We start from the raw sequence: 19,311 nt of genomic DNA on the forward strand, positions 1-19,311 counted from the left end.
TCTCAAGCATGACATAAATCATCTACCTTGAACATGAAATGAATCTAAATGCACATCTGCTGGATCAGAAAAATGAAAAGGAACGAAAGAACTGTCAGCGAAACCGAAAATGTTTCAATTTCAACTATGGTGGTGTTATTGCTACACTGTAGAAAATCTTAGAGAGTACATCAAAGAGAAATGGTACACATATTCTTATCCAAAAACCCTAATACATTGTGTGCATGAGATTCCTGGTAGAACAGTTTCCTAACAGTAAAATCCTAAACTCTGAACCTAAACCCAAGTTTTCTACTTCAGTAGAGTTACAACGTGCCTAACCCTAAAACGGACATTAAAGCCGCAGAGTCCCGCCTCCTCACCATCACATCACCATCATGTTACCACCGATCTTGTTCTTGACGAAAACAGAGTAAGTAAATTACTATCTAGTGTACATAAGAACTCAAAGCAGGCATGATGTGATCAAGAAGATACCAAGAATCATGGAATGAAATAGTCTAATTCCTTCCCCTCCTAAGAATGGGGCAAGAGCAGGGAACGCTTGGTGCTGGGAGGGACTATCATTGTAGTTTCCACCGTCATCATTCCCCTCACTGTTCGGTTAATGCTAAAGGCGGAAACTCCTCATCTTTCATCTCATAATTCCCCCTGGGCCACTAATCTGGTAAAATGATCAAACTCCCCTGTAAAGATAATGGAAAGCATCACAATACAATCCCAGTGAAGTGATAGGTCGAGAATAACAAAATGAAAAGGAAATCGCTCCAAATAAAATCTTCAGAAAAGTTGGCCACGAGACACTGCCATGGTACCCTGAACAACCTCCTTCCCCAAACAGAAAAAGGGATAATCTTGAACCAACTACCTTTGGAGGTGGGGTGAAGAAGGCTGATCAGGTGAAGATCGTTGAGTAGAGTCACCATGAAACCTTTGTTCCTCAAATACCCCACTCATCCGGCTCCCTTCATTTAGCTGTGCTTCATTCAAACCTGAGAATCCCACTGGTCCAAGAGAACCAAACTCAAGTTGTTCTGCAGGTGGCCCGTAGCCAGCATTATGATCATAAGGATAAAGCATGACAACAGGTGGCATGGAAGGTCCATTTGAAGATCCCCCACCGGGGTTCATGGTTGGTACCGGATACATGCCATGTGCAACACTGGTCGAACCACTCTGTGTAGTGTTTGTGCGGATAGGACCATTTTGAGTTTGATATGATGGGAATGAGTCCTGCCTATGTGAACTCCATGACCTTTCAGCTCGGCTCTCACTGGCTGCCAAACGGTCTACTCTGGAATTTGGCTTTTCAGCTTGACTGCGACTGTGGTTGCGCCCAGAAGCTCGTGACTTTGAATTGGCATTCCAGTTCCCTTCTCTGTCACCATGGTGGTCATTTCTATCATAATTGTAATTCCCCCTTCTTGTATTTGAAGGCCGGTCCCGTACAGAAACCTTCTAAAGTAATTAAAGGAGGTAAGAGAAATAATCCGACGGCAGGTTCTCAGTTATAATAAATCTAGGGAAAACAGATTCTATATCATGTTTAACCAAAGACTTAACTTTCTAGAAACCACATGGCCCAACAAACAAGATTGGTAGATGCAACATGCTTAACTAAAAAGAAATCTAAAATAATCATTAATAAAGGAACAAGTTTATATTATCTTACGGGATTTGGCAGGTATGTACCAGTCCCAGCACGATATCTTGGAATCTCCTCCGCATAGCGTTGGTAAACACCGGCAGGCCTGTTAGGAACAGACTGAAGAGGAGCAACAGGAACCATTCTAGGTCCATAACCCATAAGCTGAGTGTGGAGATTCATGTTGGCTGAAAGAGGTCTCCCAGGACCATCCCAAGGAAATCTTCCTTGTAAGTAACCAGGGGGCACCGTAACTGGTGAAGGAATAACCACAGGTGAAGGGTGCCGAGAAGTTTGGTAAAACCGTCCGTCTCGCAAATTCTGCAAATGTCTAGGGAAGTCACTGTGAAGAATGTCAGACTTATGCTCTGATGGCTCAATAGGAGCAGCCCTTCCCATAGAGCTAGAAGTACTTAACACCTCAGGCTGATCAGCTCCCTCAGACGAATCAAAATTTTGACCAGAATCACTATTATCTGGTCCCTCTTCTCTGCTAAATTGGCTTGTTGATACATCTGAAGTTCCTGTTTCTGACGAGAAATAATTAAAAGGAAGCATTGTAACAAATGGAACTGGAGGCCCCGTAGGATAAAATGTAAACATTCCAGAATCATTTGTAGCTCTCTGTCGTGAGCCAGGACCTAAGAGCAATGGAGCAAAAGGTACCATTGAATCTGATCCACTCGTCTGAGTTTGTTCAAAACCGGCCATTTGATGCCCTGGAAAATGGAAGGGTGCAACAGGTTGAGGTCCTGTGCTTCTTTCTACCATTTCGGCACCTAAAGCTGTAGGTGAGGAATTCCAATCTCTGTTGTCATCATCTGCCTGGGTAGATGAATGTTCGGACACACTCTTACCTCTCCCATATGCAGCAGATGGCACTGCTGAAAGAGCACTTCGCCTACCACGTTTTTCCCTTGTTGACTTTGAGACCTTGGATGACCCTTCCCAAGAACTCTCAGAGGAGGTTTTACTTCTCACTGAACTTGCATGCGTGGCAGACCTAGAACTCACACTTCGATCATCAAAGTAAACCTCATTACCTCTTTTATCTTGGTACTGAAAATTATCCACATGCTCTTCCCCTCTTGTTGACTCTTGATTTTCTTTGGTAGACTTCAGTTGAGCTCGCACAGAATTTCCTGAGGTGCCTACGCGAGATGATGGATGAAAGTTATAACCAGCTGAGGTTGACTGTTGCTTATCATCTTCCTGAAGCATTTCATAACTTCCATTATCAAGATCAAACCCACCAGTAGATCCCCTCTCTTGCTGATGCCAGAAATCATGCTCCGTTTCCTCTGAGTTCATTTCCACAGATCCAAAATTTTCATTACCAGGTTCCACTGAATCTTCGGGATTTGAGGTCAACCCCATGCCAGGGAAATAAGGGGCCAGTGACGGCGGAACAACACCTTGGGGAACTTGCATATTTGTGCCCCAAGGAGTCTCCATCAAGGGGAAATTCGTAGGAACCATTCCACCCATATTTCTCTGAGCATATCCCATAGAAGCAAGAATGGAATGTGGGACTGGAAGCGGTAGGTGACCAGAAGCCAAATTGAGTGGAAGATGAACCTGCCCATTAAAACCATGAGCTGCAGAAGATGCCATCATGTTAACAAGATCTTGCTCCTCCTGGTGCATCCCTTGTGTCCCCGAAACAGAAGCATAATCGTCAGCAACGACACTCATGCCTGACTCATCAAGGTAGTTATTTGAATCAACAGCAGCATCAAGGCTTTGGCGGGATGAGATGGATCTAGTAGATGAAGGATCATCAGTTGATCTATTTCTGTGGCTTGTCATACTATCAGAATCCAAGTTTTTCCTCCTGCTATTATCTAACCTTGCTGAAGTTTGGCCTTTCCCACTCTCTGGGGCTTTGCGCCTACTTTGAGTGGAAACTTCACCATATGTATCAGTAAGCTCAGGACTAGAGTGTGTCCTTGCAAATAGAACCCTCCCTCGTAAGTCATTCACCAAGTTATCAGGTTTAGCACTTCTCTGACCTTTATCAATGTGTGCACCCAGGTCGGAATTCGTTTCCTTTCTAATCATATCAGAGGATCTAGTGAGGTTTGTGTTCCCATGAATCCTTTGAGTTTGAGGATGAGTTACTGTAGACACGCTACTGTTACTGGATGTGCTTTCTAAAGGATAACTAGCATGCTGGGAAGGAACATTAATGGAGCCATGCATTCTCTCACCTTGAGTATCCTGACCAGAGGAACTTTCCTTTTTTCGGTTGCTTGAAATATTCCTAAGATTCTCAGATCCATGTAATTGGTCTGGATTTGAAGGTCTCAAGTGCCTCAAATCATTTCGCGGTGCATCAGGTCGATGACCACTCCCATGTCTGTCCCAAGTGTTTAGAAAAAACTGATTTACTTCGGAAAATAGATCCTCTTTCGCACAATCCAGCAATCTGGCCAGCCTTTTAGCCCCAAACGCAAATGCACTGCGTATCCTAAAGAAATTACCTGGAAATATACATAGACATATATGATTCCAGCAACCAACAATTTGAACGGATAGACAATCAAGCCACAAAGTTACACCTTACAGGCAGGAAAGACAAATGAAGTACATATGTATAGTTGTGTGCAAACAAAAAAAAGGATTCTTTCGGTCTCCCATGCAATAACCCCACTCTCTTAAATATAAGACATGTTTCTTCTATTTGAATGAGGCTATTTCGAAGTAAAAATTGCATATTGTTGTCTTCCACATATTATCATCCAAGTTCCACACAGCTGTTTTCAGCTATATGTTTTCATTTTCCAAAGGTTGCACTGGAGTTGAATGATTTATACCTCCAAATCTTTTGCAAATGTAAATGGACAGTTATCATTTATCAGATATAAAAGAGGCATAAACACAAAAGCGACAAGGCACATTGTACATTTTCAGTGACAAAAAGTGGAACCTATTGGGAGGTTAGCGGCACATACAAAAAAGCCAACAGAAAAATCATGGTTTCATCATCTTCTGTTCTACTTCCAGTAAAGAGGAATCTAAATCAGGTTCTTAATTATTTGAACTCCAACGTTTTTCAATTTGTAAGACACATAGTTATCTCCCAAATAGGAAACACCTTGAAAATAAACTATTTGACACACTTGTAATGAGCGTGACCAATGAGTAAACAATTTATTTCTCATACCACAGCCCAATAAGATGTTGGCTAATTACAAAATAATAACTTTAGAAACATAAGTAAATCCATTAGAAAAAGCTATCCAAAAACATATATTTTGGAACAACATACCTTTACTAACACTACGTCCCAGGTTGTTGTTGATTCGCAAAGGGTCAATAACGTTAAAATGTTTGGAAACAAAAGGTTGGCCCTGATTTTCTTGACCACCAGGGAAGACGGCATACACTGAGCTACAGGCATCAAGAAACAATTTGCTCAGTAGTAACTCTCCACCATCTTTTCGAGGAGGTTCCGCTGCGACATGAACAATCACAAATTAACCCAGAAACGAAAAAAAATGAGAAAATTGGGTTGAAGGTCAAAAGTTTACTACGAATTTTAAGCAAAAAATCAGTACCAGATACATCTGGAAGTGAACCAATGGGTACAGGACCCCATAGGCTAACACAAAAATTATCCCAGTCAAATTTACTGAAAAACTCCAGAAAACGATACAGGACCTGCACAAGCAAGGAAAACCATTCAGTGGATCCACAAAGAATAATGCCAACAAAATAAACCAAGGTAACAAGATTACCTCAAGTGGTCCAGAAAAAGAGTTGTTGAAAACATGAAATATGTATAAAACCAAAGTTTCCAATGCGTAAGTTGAGATAAGTCCATGATGAGCACCCAGTATTCGGCTCTCATAATAACACCAGGCCTTTATCAGTATGATACTGCGCTTGAACAAATGATTCTGATTTATCAAATGATCAACCTGCAGAAGTAGACAATACAATTAGTCAAAGCATACAAATGCTATTGACTGCAAAAGTATACACATGTTAACAAGGTCATCAAACGAACCATTTACCTCCTCAAGGAAACAAAGGGTGCACAAGCCCCCGAGCTGATTGAATGATATGTCTACAACAATGTTTTCCACAAGGCACTTGATTATCTTAACCTGTAGTACAAAAATAAGTACTAAGGTTAAATCTAGTATCAAAAAAGCAAATACAAGATATAAAAGGAGTCAAACATAATAACAATAAAGAACAAAAATTAACGAACATTGCAAAGATAATTAAAAAGGTAAAAGTATTAGTGATGCTAGGAGGAACTTACTTCTGCCTGAATGTACTGAACCTCTTTCACGCGGAATTCAGCGTTCTCGTTCTTCTCCTCATTCTGAAGCATATCACGAACTTGATGGGCCCATGTGTCCTTCATATTTGGACTCTTACTGAAGGCTGTCAGGTCAATATCTCCATCAGGCAAATAAGTCTTGAGGGGTACAGACCCAAAAGTGAACACCTGCGCATATTTATAAACAAAAATAAATGCATCAATCATATGAAACAGAAATACTTATGCACCAGTAGAACAAGTTAACAAAAACTTTTTCATAAACATAACCACGACCATTGGCCCAACTTTGTCACAACGAATGACATGCTGAAAAAAATCACTGGCATTATATATCATTTCCAAAGTCTCCAAAGTTTACACGGTGTGAGCTTCTACACACCACTCTGGCCATACATAATTCATCTACCTCTTGGTTCTCATAAGCTCAAGCTACAACTTGTGCTTTCTCCCTTCTCCTTTTAGAACCTTAAACTTCCAAAAAAATCCTCATCCCAAAGAATTTATTGGCCTTCGCACATTATGTCTTTCGAAACTCAAAATTATCTGAGATATACAATATACAAACAATACTAACTTAAAGTACTTAAACTTACGCATACTCTTCAAACACAAATCATGACTGATTTCTACCCTATAGAACTAAATGAGAATACTGCAGCAAAATTGTTACAGCACAAATTGAAACTAAAATGTAGTTAACAGTTTTTGAAACAAACAAATATTATGTATACACGCAAGTCCCACCTGGCAGGGGAAGCACTTCATGATGAGCCGCTGCACATAATCGGCAACAGCATTTCGGCGCTCTTCGGATGGTGAATTGGGCTGAATGCAGGCAATAAGCTCTGCAGTTCTCTCCTCCGCCTTCAACCATCGCTCTGAGTCGAGCACTCGCATCACCGAGGCAGCTTCATCGGGCAATAAGCCATTCGGCAACAGCCCACTTGGTGGCTCTGCCCACCCCTCAAGTTCGCCCATGCAAGCCTAAGCTTTCCCTTCACTTCCACACCAAACAATAACCCTTCCTTGTACCCAAAAATCCCAAAACCACCAGAGAAAAAAGAGAGCTAACTTCTTTCCCAATCCCAAAAATCAATGGCAACAACTAAATTACAAAAACACAAAAAATGAAAATCTTTGCTCAAAGGTAAACCCTTTCTCCAAAAAATACAAACGAATACAACCCAGATAGGAATTTTTCATGTGCTGCAGAAACACTAAACAATTTGGTATTCAGGGAAGGAAGATCATAAATTAGAATCCTACCCAGTATAAAAACAAAAACCAAAGCATAAAATATCAAATCCCCAATCTGATGAACAAGGATGAAACCCTAGAAAAACTACGGGAGAATTGGGGGATTGGTAAGAAAAAGATGGGATTTTGGTGACCTAGAGGAACTGAGGAAACCAACTATTGGTAGTGTCGGCCAATCAGAAAATGGGGAAGAAGTAGAAGCTCGGCGAAGCAGGAAAAGAAAAGCAACCCCAGAAAAAATGTGGGTAGAAAGGCAGGGATTAGATTGAATAAGGCTTTCAGGGTTTGATCAAAATTAGGTCTTTTTAATTTTTTTCTGTTTTCAAAGACGGAGAAAATTTGGATTGGAGGTTGAGGTGCATTTGTGAGGGGTTTTTCAAATGAAATTTTATTGGAGAAGGAAGGGAGAGAGAAATTGAGGAGGAGAGAGACAGACTGAGGAGGAGAGAGAGAGCATATAAAAAAAAAATCAGAAAAAAAAAAGTTTTTATTATAAGTGAAATTAAAATAAAATAAAATATGATTTGATAGGTTATATTTCAGAAATTTTAACGAAAAATTATCGATACTATTCATTTTAACGAAAAATCATATTTTTACATTAAAAAGTCAATCTTGATACTATTCATTTTACCTTTTATTTTATTTTTATTGTTAAAACTCAAAGTTTTCAAATCATTTTCATTAATTTTCATTATAATGATTTGGAATTAGTGTGCTTCAATCCAGATGTGGTTTTAATTGGACTATGGCCTCCAAAGTGAGGGTGTTTTGCTATATACATCCAAAAAGCTCATCACCGCTAACTCCATCTTTCATCTCAAAACAATAATAATTTTCTAATACTACCCTTTTTCTAGTAAAGATAAAAGAAAAAAAAAAAAAAATCCCTGCTTTGCAGATGCCAACCTACCTTCGTTTCAAATAAAGAGATAAAAAAAACAACTCAACATGCATATCAAATATGGCTTAGTGTTTATTTCACATGAAGGCTAGCGTAGCCTCCATTTTTCCATGGGGGTCGGCGATATATCTTAACCAAACCCAGTCAGCCTCTGCCAAAAGACGGAAGCTATACCGATGGCGTTACTAAATTACTAGAGGTGATGATTGGCCTCCATAGACTATAAGTTTTAAATAAATATTTGGATTACATAATAAAGATGAAAGCTATACCGATTGCGTTACTGAATTAGTATTGGCGTTACTGAATTAGTATTGGTTTGGTACTGAGGTGCTTTTATAAAAATTGAATATAAAAAAAAACTAAGCTCAAAAGGATATTTGATAAATACTTAAAAACAACTTATTTTCACAGCTTTGGGGGAAAAAAACTGAAAACGTAAAGCAATAAAAATCAGCTTATTCTCATAGCACAATAGAAATAGTTTTTTTTTCAAAGCACATCAATACTAAACCAGCCCTTACTCGAGGTGATCATTGCCCCCACAAGTTTTAAATAAATTATGGGAATTACATAATTAACTGGTACTCTGCACATCAAACCCTTCCTGGGGCAAGTTTTAAATAAATTATGGGAATTACATAATTAACTGGTAATCTGCACATCAAGCCCTTCCTTTAATACAAATAGGCAAAGTGTAAAATTAGGAAGTTGGGGAAAAGTTTTCAGAGTTTTGGGGTGTAAATACCAATTTCTAAGCCGTATCCAAAAATACAGGACAAAAAACTAGGAGTCCAGCAAGCCCATGGTGACCAAAATAGTCCATCCCCAAAAAGCCCAGCCCAGTTACAAGGTCAGCAGAGCGGTACCCATTTTTCTCTTCCTTCTTCTTCTTCTTCAAACCCCTTCTTGTCTGTGGGGGACTCCAAAAGCAAATTCTGGGTGCTTCAGGCAGAGACTGCAGCGTCACGCCCAAAAGGTTTGAACTTTGTTATGCGATTCAGAAGCAAATTCTTAGTGTTTAATCAAGTTTTAAATTTTGATTAGGGTCCCTCTAATTAATTTCAAATTGCATATTTATACTCCAAATAAATTCTGGGTTTATTGTCTTAAACATAAATCTCATACCCCACAAACTCAAATCTCCATCTATGTACTGAAATATTTTTACTTCTGTTGTTATTAATTCAACATTTGCTACCACCGGCAAAATGGTTATGGTAATTACTTTGGGAGGATTAAGGATGATTTCTGGGAGGATTAAGAGTAAATCTTTCATGTTCCTTATGGTAGAGCAAGTGGTTGTGAAACTTTGGAAACTTTTAGATGTTTGTCAGCTTAATAATTGGGATTATTCGAACCTCGAAAAAGTGCGAGATATTTAGGAGCTAGGGATGCATAAGCAAGAAGAAGGCAAAACCAAAATGTTAACTTGGGAGACTTTTAGATTCTTGTCAGCTGGATTCGCAGCATTAGGGTATATAGACTAAGACTGTGTTTATAAAGCGCATAAACCCAGTTATATGAACTCCTTTCGGTTTTAGCAGGAAAGAAAAGGATCAATTAGTTAAAAGAGAAGCCAAGCTTGATGTGTATTCAACAGTTAGCTTTAGTATCCTATGTTCAACAGGTCTGTATTGGGAAAAGCCAAAAACAAAATCGGCACATATTTGCCACTCAATACACGGATCTTCAATATACATATATATTTGGTTTGGAATGGGCTCAAGGATTCATGCGTCTTCCCTTCTATTTCATATGTTTCCCAGGAAAAAAACAGTAATTTTGCAGGACTTTTTCACCAAAATGGTTAGGGTTTACTGATTTAGTATTGAGAAACCACATGATGCAATGAATTGTGAAACCTTCAAATTTCTTTCTTGTTTTCTTCGATAAAGTTTAAATTTTCACTTTGTATTGGTTGATCCACTTTCTTTTGAGTTGAACTTTGTTTTCCACTTTTTATTAGTGTTGGTTGATTTCCATGCATGAACTTATGACTTTTCTCTATTTTCTGGAGGTTTTTTTGGTTAATTTATAAAGTGAACTTTGTTTTCCAGCGGCAGCCATAAAACGAGGAATTCAGAGCTACCTCTCAAATCCTTAGTTTGGCCACTCAGCTCCAATAGGCTCAAGTAGCGGCAATTGACCTAGGCCTTGGAACTGTACTTTGTTCTAAGTCCTTTGGTTGCCTGCATTTCTTTTCTTGCGTCTACATGGCGGATTCGGGTGAAAATAAAGAGCCTGGAGAAGGTAGTTTTTGTTCTTGATGAGTTTTATTTATATGCTTACGTTGCATATGCTATATACACTGTTCATAGCTTTTTTGCATTTACAGTTTGCAACTTCTTCCGGAAGCCATCAAGGAGGCAGAACATTAGAAAGCGAAGGACTGATGAAGATGACGAGGAGGACGATTCAAAGTCTGGGACATCCTTATCAAACCAAAGAAAAGCCCAAAAGTCTGATGGCAAGCTGTTTTTTTCTACCGGACCCTCCAAGACCTTTGTATCTGATGACAGAGCAGTCTTTGAGTTTGAGTCTTCAAAAGAAATCCAAGTTGAAAATGATAGCAGAGCAACAGCGACTATGGAGACTGAGACTGAGTTCTCTAGAGATGCACGAGCAGTTCGCGAGAGAGTTCTCAAGCAGGCAGAGGAGGCTTTGAAGGGAAAGGGCAAAAGTACTGGCAATGAAAAGTTGTATAAAGGGATCCATGGATATACTGATTACAAGGCTGGGTTCCGAAGAGAGCTAACAGTGGCCAGTGAGAAAGCAGGAGGTGCACATGGGCCTCTCAGGGCTTCTGCTCACATCAGGACTTCCACGAGATTTGATTATCAGCCAGACATCTGTAAGGATTACAAAGAGACTGGTTACTGTGGGTATGGAGATTCCTGCAAGTTTATGCACGATCGTGGGGACTACAAGTCGGGCTGGCAGATGGAAAAAGAGTGGGATGAAGCAGAGAAAGCAAGGAAGAGAAAATTAGCTATGGGTGAGGATGATGTCGACGAGACTGAGGAAGATGACGACGACGAAGATGATGGTGGGTTGCCCTTTGCATGTTTCATCTGCAGGCAACCTTTTGTTGATCCTGTAGTAACTAAGTGCAATCATTACTTCTGTGAGCATTGTGCACTAAAGGTGACCTCTCTTTCTTAACGTGTCCATCTGCATTCTCGTTGTTGCAGTAACTTTACGACATTCAGTTATGGTTTTTGATTTATGAATCAAGTGTATCAAGTATAACAGGCTCTTTCTGTTTCCATGTGTTTCGTTCAAGTATTTTCTAACCATATGCTTTTCATTCACAGCATCATTCGAAGAACAAGAAATGCTTTGTCTGTGACAAGCCTACACTTGGCATATTCAACACAGCTCATGAGATACGGAAAAGAATGGCTGCAGAGGGTAAATAGCTGCTACTACTTATTGCTTTCTTTGCTTTGAAGTCATGTGGCAGCATTAATTCTTCGCCTCTACCTCCTTTGTTTAAGTGTTGAAGTGAGAGTTCACTTTTCATTGTATGATAAAATTTAGAAATGCATAACAATTGTGGCAAAGCTAGTGGAAAACTTTATTACTCGCCTTTGCTAATTGGAATTAATAGTCAGCTTTATTTGATTTGGTGGTGGTGTTGGAATTCATGCTTGTGCTTATTTACTCCTCCTTGTTTAGTATTAAAGAAAATTACAATTCTGTACTCCCAGTTGTAGTACCCTTTTAACTGACCCTTTACAGGGACTGGAAAATTTACATTTTATTCAGGGCGAGTCAAGGATGAGTTCATAGATACAGAGACGGTTAGGATGTAAGAGATGTACACGAAACAGAGAGAATGAACTAAGTCCTCTACTTATTTTCTTATGAACATCCTCTATATGCACCACACACAAAACAATGGTTTTAAACTCCTGTGAGTATCTCCTTAGTTGCCAACCCGCTGCTCTCCAGATTACTTTCGTGGTTCCAGGAGTGTGGAGATGGTGAAGTAAGTAGCGGCCACAATAGATTCTTTTCTTTTCTCACTTTCCGAACAGCTGTCCTTGTGTGTTTCCTTAGGACTTCATTCACAGCCTTTAGATAGTTGCTTGAGTCATGGTCTCTTAGAATTGTACCGTCTGAACCATAAGCTGTAGGATCACTTAGGGTTTCTAATGGATGTGGAGAGTTCAAGAAAGTCGTAAGGACACTTGAAAGGAATCCACGTTGGGTCTTGTCCAAAGCATAGAGGGCGCTCCCCGGAGGAAGTAGAGGGTGTGGAGGAGATTCCTTCTCATCAGGTTGGAGAATAAATAGTTTGCCCATCGGAGAATATAATATTTTCTGCATTGAAACATACAATAAGAAGTGAATTAGAAAACTTGCCCCAAGTAAAAGTTCAGTAGATAAGTTATCGATATCAAGTTATAGGTTTTCATATAACATTTTACTGCATAGTTAAAGCCTTCTGCGCACGAATAATATTCTCCGAGGTTAAAGTGGTAAGTTGCAGATGAGTTTAAAGCCGTAACCCATAATTTGTGATTGTATGATTTAATGATGGTGATACTTACATTTTTTATTAGAAAAGGGTGTGACCGAAATGAATTTAAACGCTTGAGAAGTGTGGCCACATAGTTAGGGTAGTTGCAGGAGAAGGCTCTAGGGACGATATCTCTATGCATCATCACGGAATGGATTTGACCCTCATCCACTCCTAGTCTGTCGAGTACTTTCTGGCCTCCACAGAACACAAATGGTGAGCCAAATGTGACAACTGGCCGAAGAGTAGAGGGTTTTACACACTTCCTACTCAGCAGCATCAAGTGGACTAAGAGAGAAAGGCTTCCTCCAAGAGAGTGGCCTGTAAACTGAAGCTTCGCTCGCTCACCATGTCTATTCAAGTGTTCAGTTATTTCTGGAATAAATCGCTCGTACATTCCCTTCGCTGCTTCATAGATTCCTCTGTGAACAAGCACATCTGTCCCCTGTACAAGAATATGAAGATGTTATGACTAATCATTTTCCTTCCTTCTGAGACAGTAGCAAGGGTGGTATCTGTATCTATGCTTACCTCGAATTTGGTAGGTTCGAAGAACAGGTTTGCCTGCCAGGATGCGAGGGAGTCGGAACCCTGCAGGGAAGAACAATTTGCATGTCAAAGCATTTACAAATATGTTATTCGGTATCTCTTTCTTTCAGAAATCAGAATGATTTTGCCACATGAAATCTGTCTATTTAATCCCACATTTGGATTTGAAAGGCTGTTGGAGAGCTATTATCAAACACAGATCCAGAGGGATGAAGGGGTAAAAGTTTACCTGAATCACGAAACAACGAGTATACGTACTGGAATCATCACAGACAAACCATTCACAAGGTGAGGACTGGAGTGACCGAAGGTCCTTTGCTGTTTCTTGTTTCTCCTTTTCCCCTGCTGCAACCACTGCTGTCATTGTTGACGCTGCCATGGAAACTGCCACCTCTGGCTTATAGCTTCGAGGTGAGTACCCTCCTTCCTCTCGTGAATTTTCGCCATCACCCTCCTGCTGCGATTTGGGCCCGAGTGAGAAGCTGTCCTGATTGCGTGACCGCACATAAGATGCAGCTGAGGCAGCAATATTGTAAGCAACAGCAGGACGGCATGGACGCTTGTGCCCAGCTTCTACAGCTTTCTCCGAACTGGATTCACTAGCTACTTCGGCAGCTTCAGGTACACGATTCGAGTCGTTATCTAGTTTTGCTTTGATTTCATCTTCGGCCTTCTTCTTTAGTGAAGTTGTTACTAATCGTAGGCCATAATATCTCTTTATATAATTTTCCTGCACATGAATTAGAAGTATGAATTTATTTATCGTGCTTGAAATATCGAAACTCAGTTCGTGCGTTATGCTGAACAAACACATACCTTGATTTGTGGCATCGCATAGGCCAAGTTGCACAAGAAGGATAGCTTCGAAAACAGCTTGGTATCAGACCATGGAACTCGAACCAAAAACCTCCGGAAAATTTCAGGACTGGTTTCTCCCCCATCGTCTTCTGCAGTATAATCCACCGCACAACCACCCTCATCTCTGCCACATTCACAATCACCATTTTCACCCGCTTCACAGACGCTGTCTTCATCCGCATCGTCCTTTTTCTGCCTATCCCTCCATTTACTTCTGATTTCCACAAGTCGCTCCACCCAATTGGCTCTTTTGCTCTCCTCCTCACTGGCGCTCTCCCCAGAAGTCTCCTTACTCATGTCCTTCGCCTTTATGCTTGTATGATTACTCGTGTCTGGATCAAACGAGAATGATCTCACCGAGTTTGGGAGAATGGAACTCGAAAACTGAAACGAGAAAATCCCCGAACGGCTGTTCTTTAGTTTTGGTTCTGTTGCTGCTGCGTGGATACGACTGATGCGGTAACAAAGATGGTTGTCCGAATAAGACCTCCGCATAGTAGCACGACGGTGAAGGTCTTGGTTGGAGTTGGACCGGCGGAGACCGTTGTGCTCTTGGAAAACGTCTACCGTCGTGGCGGAAGCCGGAGAGGTAGCAATAACTAGTGAACTGCATGGCATGATTGCACCAAAAACGCAAGTAATGAAGAATTTTCCTGAAAAATATTCAAACTTCCTGTTAACCAACAATGTGCAACTCTATCGCATAAGAAGCTTTGAGGGTTCAGAACTCAGAATTTTTTTTTATTTTTTGGCTGAGTTCTTGAAAGCAAATCTGCATATGGTAATGGACTTTTATAATCACACACTAATCAGCTCCAACTCCTCGTTAACAACGGATACACTGCGGAATTACGTTTTTGTGCACAAGGATAATTCCCAGTCTTCGAATAATGCATTTTATGGTAAGGGTTTTGAAGTCATTTGACTTGCTACTTGGACAAAATGTAGCTTTAATCTTGACAAAAAAGACAGTGAAATTCGAGGAACATAATAAATCCATAAATTGTATATGTTTAGCATTTTAAGTATGATGTTATTGTAAACATCGAACGCAGCATATGTATTATAAGTTGGACCAAATAAGCATATAATTAAGGTAAAAACCACATGCCTAGGGACAATAATATCGGGAAAAACCATGCAACTTTTTTATGCCTAAAATGAGATTGCATTGGAGCAAATAACGGCCCGGTAACGTCTTGTAAAACAATTTTTGAAGAACTGTTTTATAAAAACGAAAACGACAATTTTTTTCTTTCTTTCTATGATTTGAGAATACACATAATTTAATTCGAGAATGATTGCTGAAAAAAAAAAAAAAACCATAGAAAACGTGTATGGCACTAATATCTAAAATGTCAAAATAAATATAAATTCGTGTATGGTAGCAGTGGTGCGGTGGTGGCAGCAATGATGGTTGGAGTGGCGGTAGTAGTGAGGGCAATAGGGTGGAGATGGGGGAGGTGGTGATGGCCATGGCCATGGTAAGGGTAATGAGGTGAAGATGTGGTGATGATGGTGGAGGGTGGTGCTGGTGGCCGCAACGATAAGATGATGGAGGTGGTCATGGCCATGGTGGCGAGAATGATGGCGGTGGATCATCTGGTGGTGGTGGTGGCAGCAGAGGTGCATGTGGTGGTGGCCATGGTGAGACAACGGTGGTAGTGTTGGTTGTGGAAATAGTGTGACAATGAAGGTGGTGGTGCCCATGGTGGCAAGGGTGATGGCGGTGTAGGATATGGTGGTGGCTGTGATGGTGGTGGGAGGTGGTAATGACAAAGATGGTGGTGGCAGTGGTGATGATGGTGAGACGGTGTACAATGTTGTGGTTGTGGTGGCTACAGTGATGGTGACATACATGATTTTATCTTTTATGAAATAATTTTTTTTTTATAATGTATAAATATTTTCTTTTCTATTATTTTGAAAAATGTCCTTGAAAAATAGAGAAACATCAATTTGATGTTCTACAAAATTTAAGCTAAATATTGGTTTCTGCATTTTTCTTTTTCTGAATTTATTTTTAGAAAACAGTTTGTCAAACACATTTTTTACCCGTTTTTGTATCTAAAAACAAAAAATTATTTCGGAAAACGTTAACGAACGAGCATCTTGAGGATCATAAATTCTAAGTTCCGTGAATATGTTACAAACCATCTTGAGGATGAACTCCTCCCCATCCATTGAGGAGCCAATTCCTTTTAAAATTCAGTCTCTAACATGCCCAAAAATTTAGATTCTGATTAAAATTCCCTATAAAACACTAATTTCGAGATTACTATTATTTTCAAAATTTCCTATAAAACGCTAACTCAAGATTCAAAATAGTCAAATAGGTTTTATTACTATTACTTTTATTGTTCTTGCCACCACATACACGGTTTGTTTTGTTCAAATCCAAAAAATTTAAAGTTTGTTTGGCAACCATTGCGTTTTTTAATTTTTTATTTTTTTATGCTTGAAACACGATGGAATATATGAGACAAAAAAAAAAGGATGAAGAGAGTAGAGAGAGAGGAATAAAAATAACAAAGAAAAAAATAAAAACAAAATCTCAAAAGTAAAAAAAAAAAACACCGCTTTTTGGTTTTCATTGTCTTTTATTGAACATGCATTCTTCTATAACTCTCTTACCATTCTTCATGTGCTCTTCTTCATTCTTAATTTATCCTAATTCCTCATTTATCCTATATATTTTTTTTTATCAAACTCTTGCTAACACAAAATATAACAAAAAGACGAAATGATTATCAAACGAACTTTTACTTTCTCATTTCTTAAACCCCTCGACCAAACGAACCATTGTTGAACATCTAGTAAGTTCTGCAAATCTCACGTGTCCTCACTTTATGGAGATGAAACCAAAACACAACAACCATGATGTCTGTCTTTGTAGTTTGTACTTGGAACCAAAAACGGTTTTTGGTACTTCAATCGGATGTTGATTTCAATGGTTTTACCTTGGCTCACCCGATTGACAGATTATCACCAAAACCTAGCTTTAACCCATCCGCCATGCTCTGATCTGTTTAGGAATCGCACCTCAATTATTTTTCTAATCACTTTTCCCCTTAACATCTTCAGCCAAAACAAACTTGTAAATCTTTGTTTTGCGTTTGGAATTCTAGGACATATCTTCTAACTACTTTTCCTCTCTATATTATCGTAATTAATTAGTTAATTAACAGAAGCTTAGAGCCGACAGTGTTATTAAAAACAAGCTCATAGACTCAAAACTCTAATTAGTTAATAAATCACAAATTACTAGAACTAGCTAGAGTCATCATAATTTTTCTCAGATTAATCAACGATCGATGTGAGACAAATGATTTGACACTAATTAAAATGATGTCTTTACAAAACAACAGTTCTCGGTCATAACAAACATCCGATCATCTCAAATATAACGATTTTTGAAAGACATGTTTCTGGTTAATGTAATAAAATCGAACAAAAGTAGCCAATTTAACAAGAAGTCAAGAAAAATGAAAAAGGTCATTCTTCGAAAAGAGATTACAGAATCGAAGATAGAGTAGCCTCGTTAAAACCTTGCCGGAAAAAACCCTAGCGGAGGAAAATCCAAACAAAGAAAACGAAGGTCCCGAACACTCTTTATGTAATGAAAAGAAAAGGGTTCCCAAAATTCTTTATGTACTAAAAGAAAAAGGGTTTTTCCTCCCCCCCCCCCTCCCTCTTTTTTTTTTTGTTCTCCTTGAAAAATGTGGGGAGGAATGAAGCCAATGCACTTATAATTAACAAAATGTAGAAGAACCCAGAAAAGATTAGAGATTAATTACCTCAAACAGTTAACCCTAGCCTTCAAATGTCCTCCATAGCATCCACATTGTGAGGGAGATAGAGGACTGAAAGAAGCTCTAACAATGGAGGAGGATCGCCATATGTTTTCAGCCAGCCAACTGGAAATACCTGAAAATTTTCTGCAGTGAAGAAGTGCAGTACTGTATATCAAAACGGAATCTGGACTGGGACAATATTATAAATAATCGGGTTTTTGGGACTAAATTTTTTCATGTTGCCCTTGAATTTGAATGTGGACTTGTTCTTCCTTGTGGGTTCTTAATGTTTCTGCAGAGAGAGATTAAGATCTGGCTTTTACTATAATTGGAGGTTCCGGTTTTAATGTGTTTAGGGTAGGGCGGTCCGGAGATTTTTTAGGTCCGGGCAATACCAAAAAATGTGCCCTAACTTCATATAAGAAAAATATTTATTTTCATATGTAAGATATCGATAAAATTATACTTAGAAAAGCAGTTCAAACACAATAATTTAGAAACACATAAAGGCTAATTTATTTTATATCCAGAGAAGGAAACAAAAAAACTCCGAGCTTACATGTAGATAGACGATGAGTTTTGTTTTCCATCTGAACTGTTAAAGTGTTTTTGTATAAATCGTGAGATGTTTTTTCTTATTTACCAACCTTTTCAATATGAGACTCAAAAAATAATAATGTTTTCGAGTCTTTAATTAATATGTAGAAGTAATAAATGTGCACTAAATTAAATATTTTGATGATACGTCATATAATTTGCAAATTTGCTCTAAGAATTTGGTCTATGTATTACTCTTTGTAGAAAATTAGACTTGAATTTCAAACGAATATTTAAAAATAGTAACCAACATAGCTTGTCACATCCCGCCTGGGCTAGTCACGCCTTGATTTAGGTTGGGACGTGTCATAGCTACTAGCTAGTAACTAAAAATAAATTAATAACCAAACAGATATTCGTAAAAATTGAAAAGAATAAACAAGCATATAGCATTTCGAACTTAGAAAATCTTGTTAACTTTACAACAAAAACCATTGCTTCTAATTAAACTTTTTGATCATTTAACCAAATTTTATAAATTTATACTCTTATGAAAAGAAATTTGTAAAAATTGAAAAGTAAATAAGCACAATTAATGTTTTGAACCCAAGACCTCTTCATTATTTTCAAATGACAAAACCACCACTTCCAGTTTTCTTTATCATCAAACCAAATTTTATAAGTTTATACTCTTGTGAAAACATGTCTAAATATACCATCGTAATAATTTTGGTGCTTCAAATTTTTTTAGGCTCTAGACGGTCGCTCTGCGCGAGATCTGGGCTGGCCCTGTTACAGAAACAGCCATGAAGAATCTGTTCACGTGGAATTGTGGAATTCAGAAGCTGACACCTTCGAACCAACTTTTTTATGGTCCAAAATACCCTTGATTCTTTTTTCTTTTCTTTTTTTTTTCATGTTCGTTCATGCTCCCTCTAAGAG

General features: G+C 38.9%; 3 protein-coding genes across 6 annotated transcripts; 1 reads left to right on the forward strand and 2 right to left on the reverse strand.

Annotated features, from left to right (window-relative positions):
* Positions 1 to 92: 92 nt before the first annotated feature.
* Positions 93 to 7,609, reverse strand: LOC137720396 (uncharacterized). 3 transcript variants are annotated; one of them, XM_068459464.2, is made up of 9 exons: positions 6,687 to 7,609; positions 5,919 to 6,107; positions 5,665 to 5,757; positions 5,386 to 5,568; positions 5,206 to 5,308; positions 4,917 to 5,102; positions 1,673 to 4,128; positions 869 to 1,455; positions 93 to 686 (listed from the first exon to the last, which is right to left on the reverse strand). In XM_068459464.2, the coding sequence occupies exons 1-9, from the start codon at positions 6,918 to 6,920 to the stop codon at positions 677 to 679; spliced, it is 4,041 nt and encodes a 1,346-aa protein (XP_068315565.2). In that variant the 5' UTR covers positions 6,921 to 7,609; the 3' UTR covers positions 93 to 676. The 3 variants fall into 3 exon arrangements, with proteins under 3 accessions (XP_068315565.2, XP_068315564.2, XP_088552839.1); XM_068459463.2 differs by having other exon boundaries at positions 869 to 1,458; XM_088696713.1 differs by lacking the exon at positions 93 to 686 and having other exon boundaries at positions 726 to 1,458.
* Positions 7,610 to 8,962: 1,353 nt separating this feature from the next.
* On the forward strand, positions 8,963 to 11,733 carry LOC137720312 (zinc finger CCCH domain-containing protein 1). Its single transcript, XM_068459365.2, has 4 exons — positions 8,963 to 9,082; positions 10,164 to 10,356; positions 10,442 to 11,250; positions 11,421 to 11,733. Exons 2-4 carry the CDS (start codon positions 10,320 to 10,322, stop codon positions 11,523 to 11,525), a joined length of 951 nt encoding a protein of 316 aa, XP_068315466.1. The 5' UTR covers positions 8,963 to 9,082; positions 10,164 to 10,319; the 3' UTR covers positions 11,526 to 11,733.
* Positions 11,734 to 11,802: 69 nt separating this feature from the next.
* Positions 11,803 to 17,968, reverse strand: LOC137719784 (phospholipase A1 PLIP1, chloroplastic-like). Of its 2 annotated transcripts, XM_088696715.1 has the most exons (6): positions 17,836 to 17,968; positions 13,997 to 14,691; positions 13,410 to 13,910; positions 13,163 to 13,222; positions 12,663 to 13,076; positions 11,803 to 12,432 (listed from the first exon to the last, which is right to left on the reverse strand). In XM_088696715.1, exons 2-6 carry the CDS (start codon positions 14,654 to 14,656, stop codon positions 12,013 to 12,015), a joined length of 2,055 nt encoding a protein of 684 aa, XP_088552841.1. In that variant the 5' UTR covers positions 14,657 to 14,691; positions 17,836 to 17,968; the 3' UTR covers positions 11,803 to 12,012. The 2 variants fall into 2 exon arrangements, with proteins under 2 accessions (XP_088552841.1, XP_088552843.1); XM_088696717.1 differs by lacking the exon at positions 17,836 to 17,968 and having other exon boundaries at positions 13,997 to 14,746.
* Between the last annotated feature and the right edge of the window lie 1,343 nt (positions 17,969 to 19,311).

This window comes from Pyrus communis, chromosome 1, assembly GCF_041283825.1.
Source record: "Pyrus communis isolate YQ-2024b chromosome 1, ASM4128382v1, whole genome shotgun sequence".
NCBI classification, from domain to species: Eukaryota; Viridiplantae; Streptophyta; class Magnoliopsida; order Rosales; family Rosaceae; genus Pyrus; species Pyrus communis.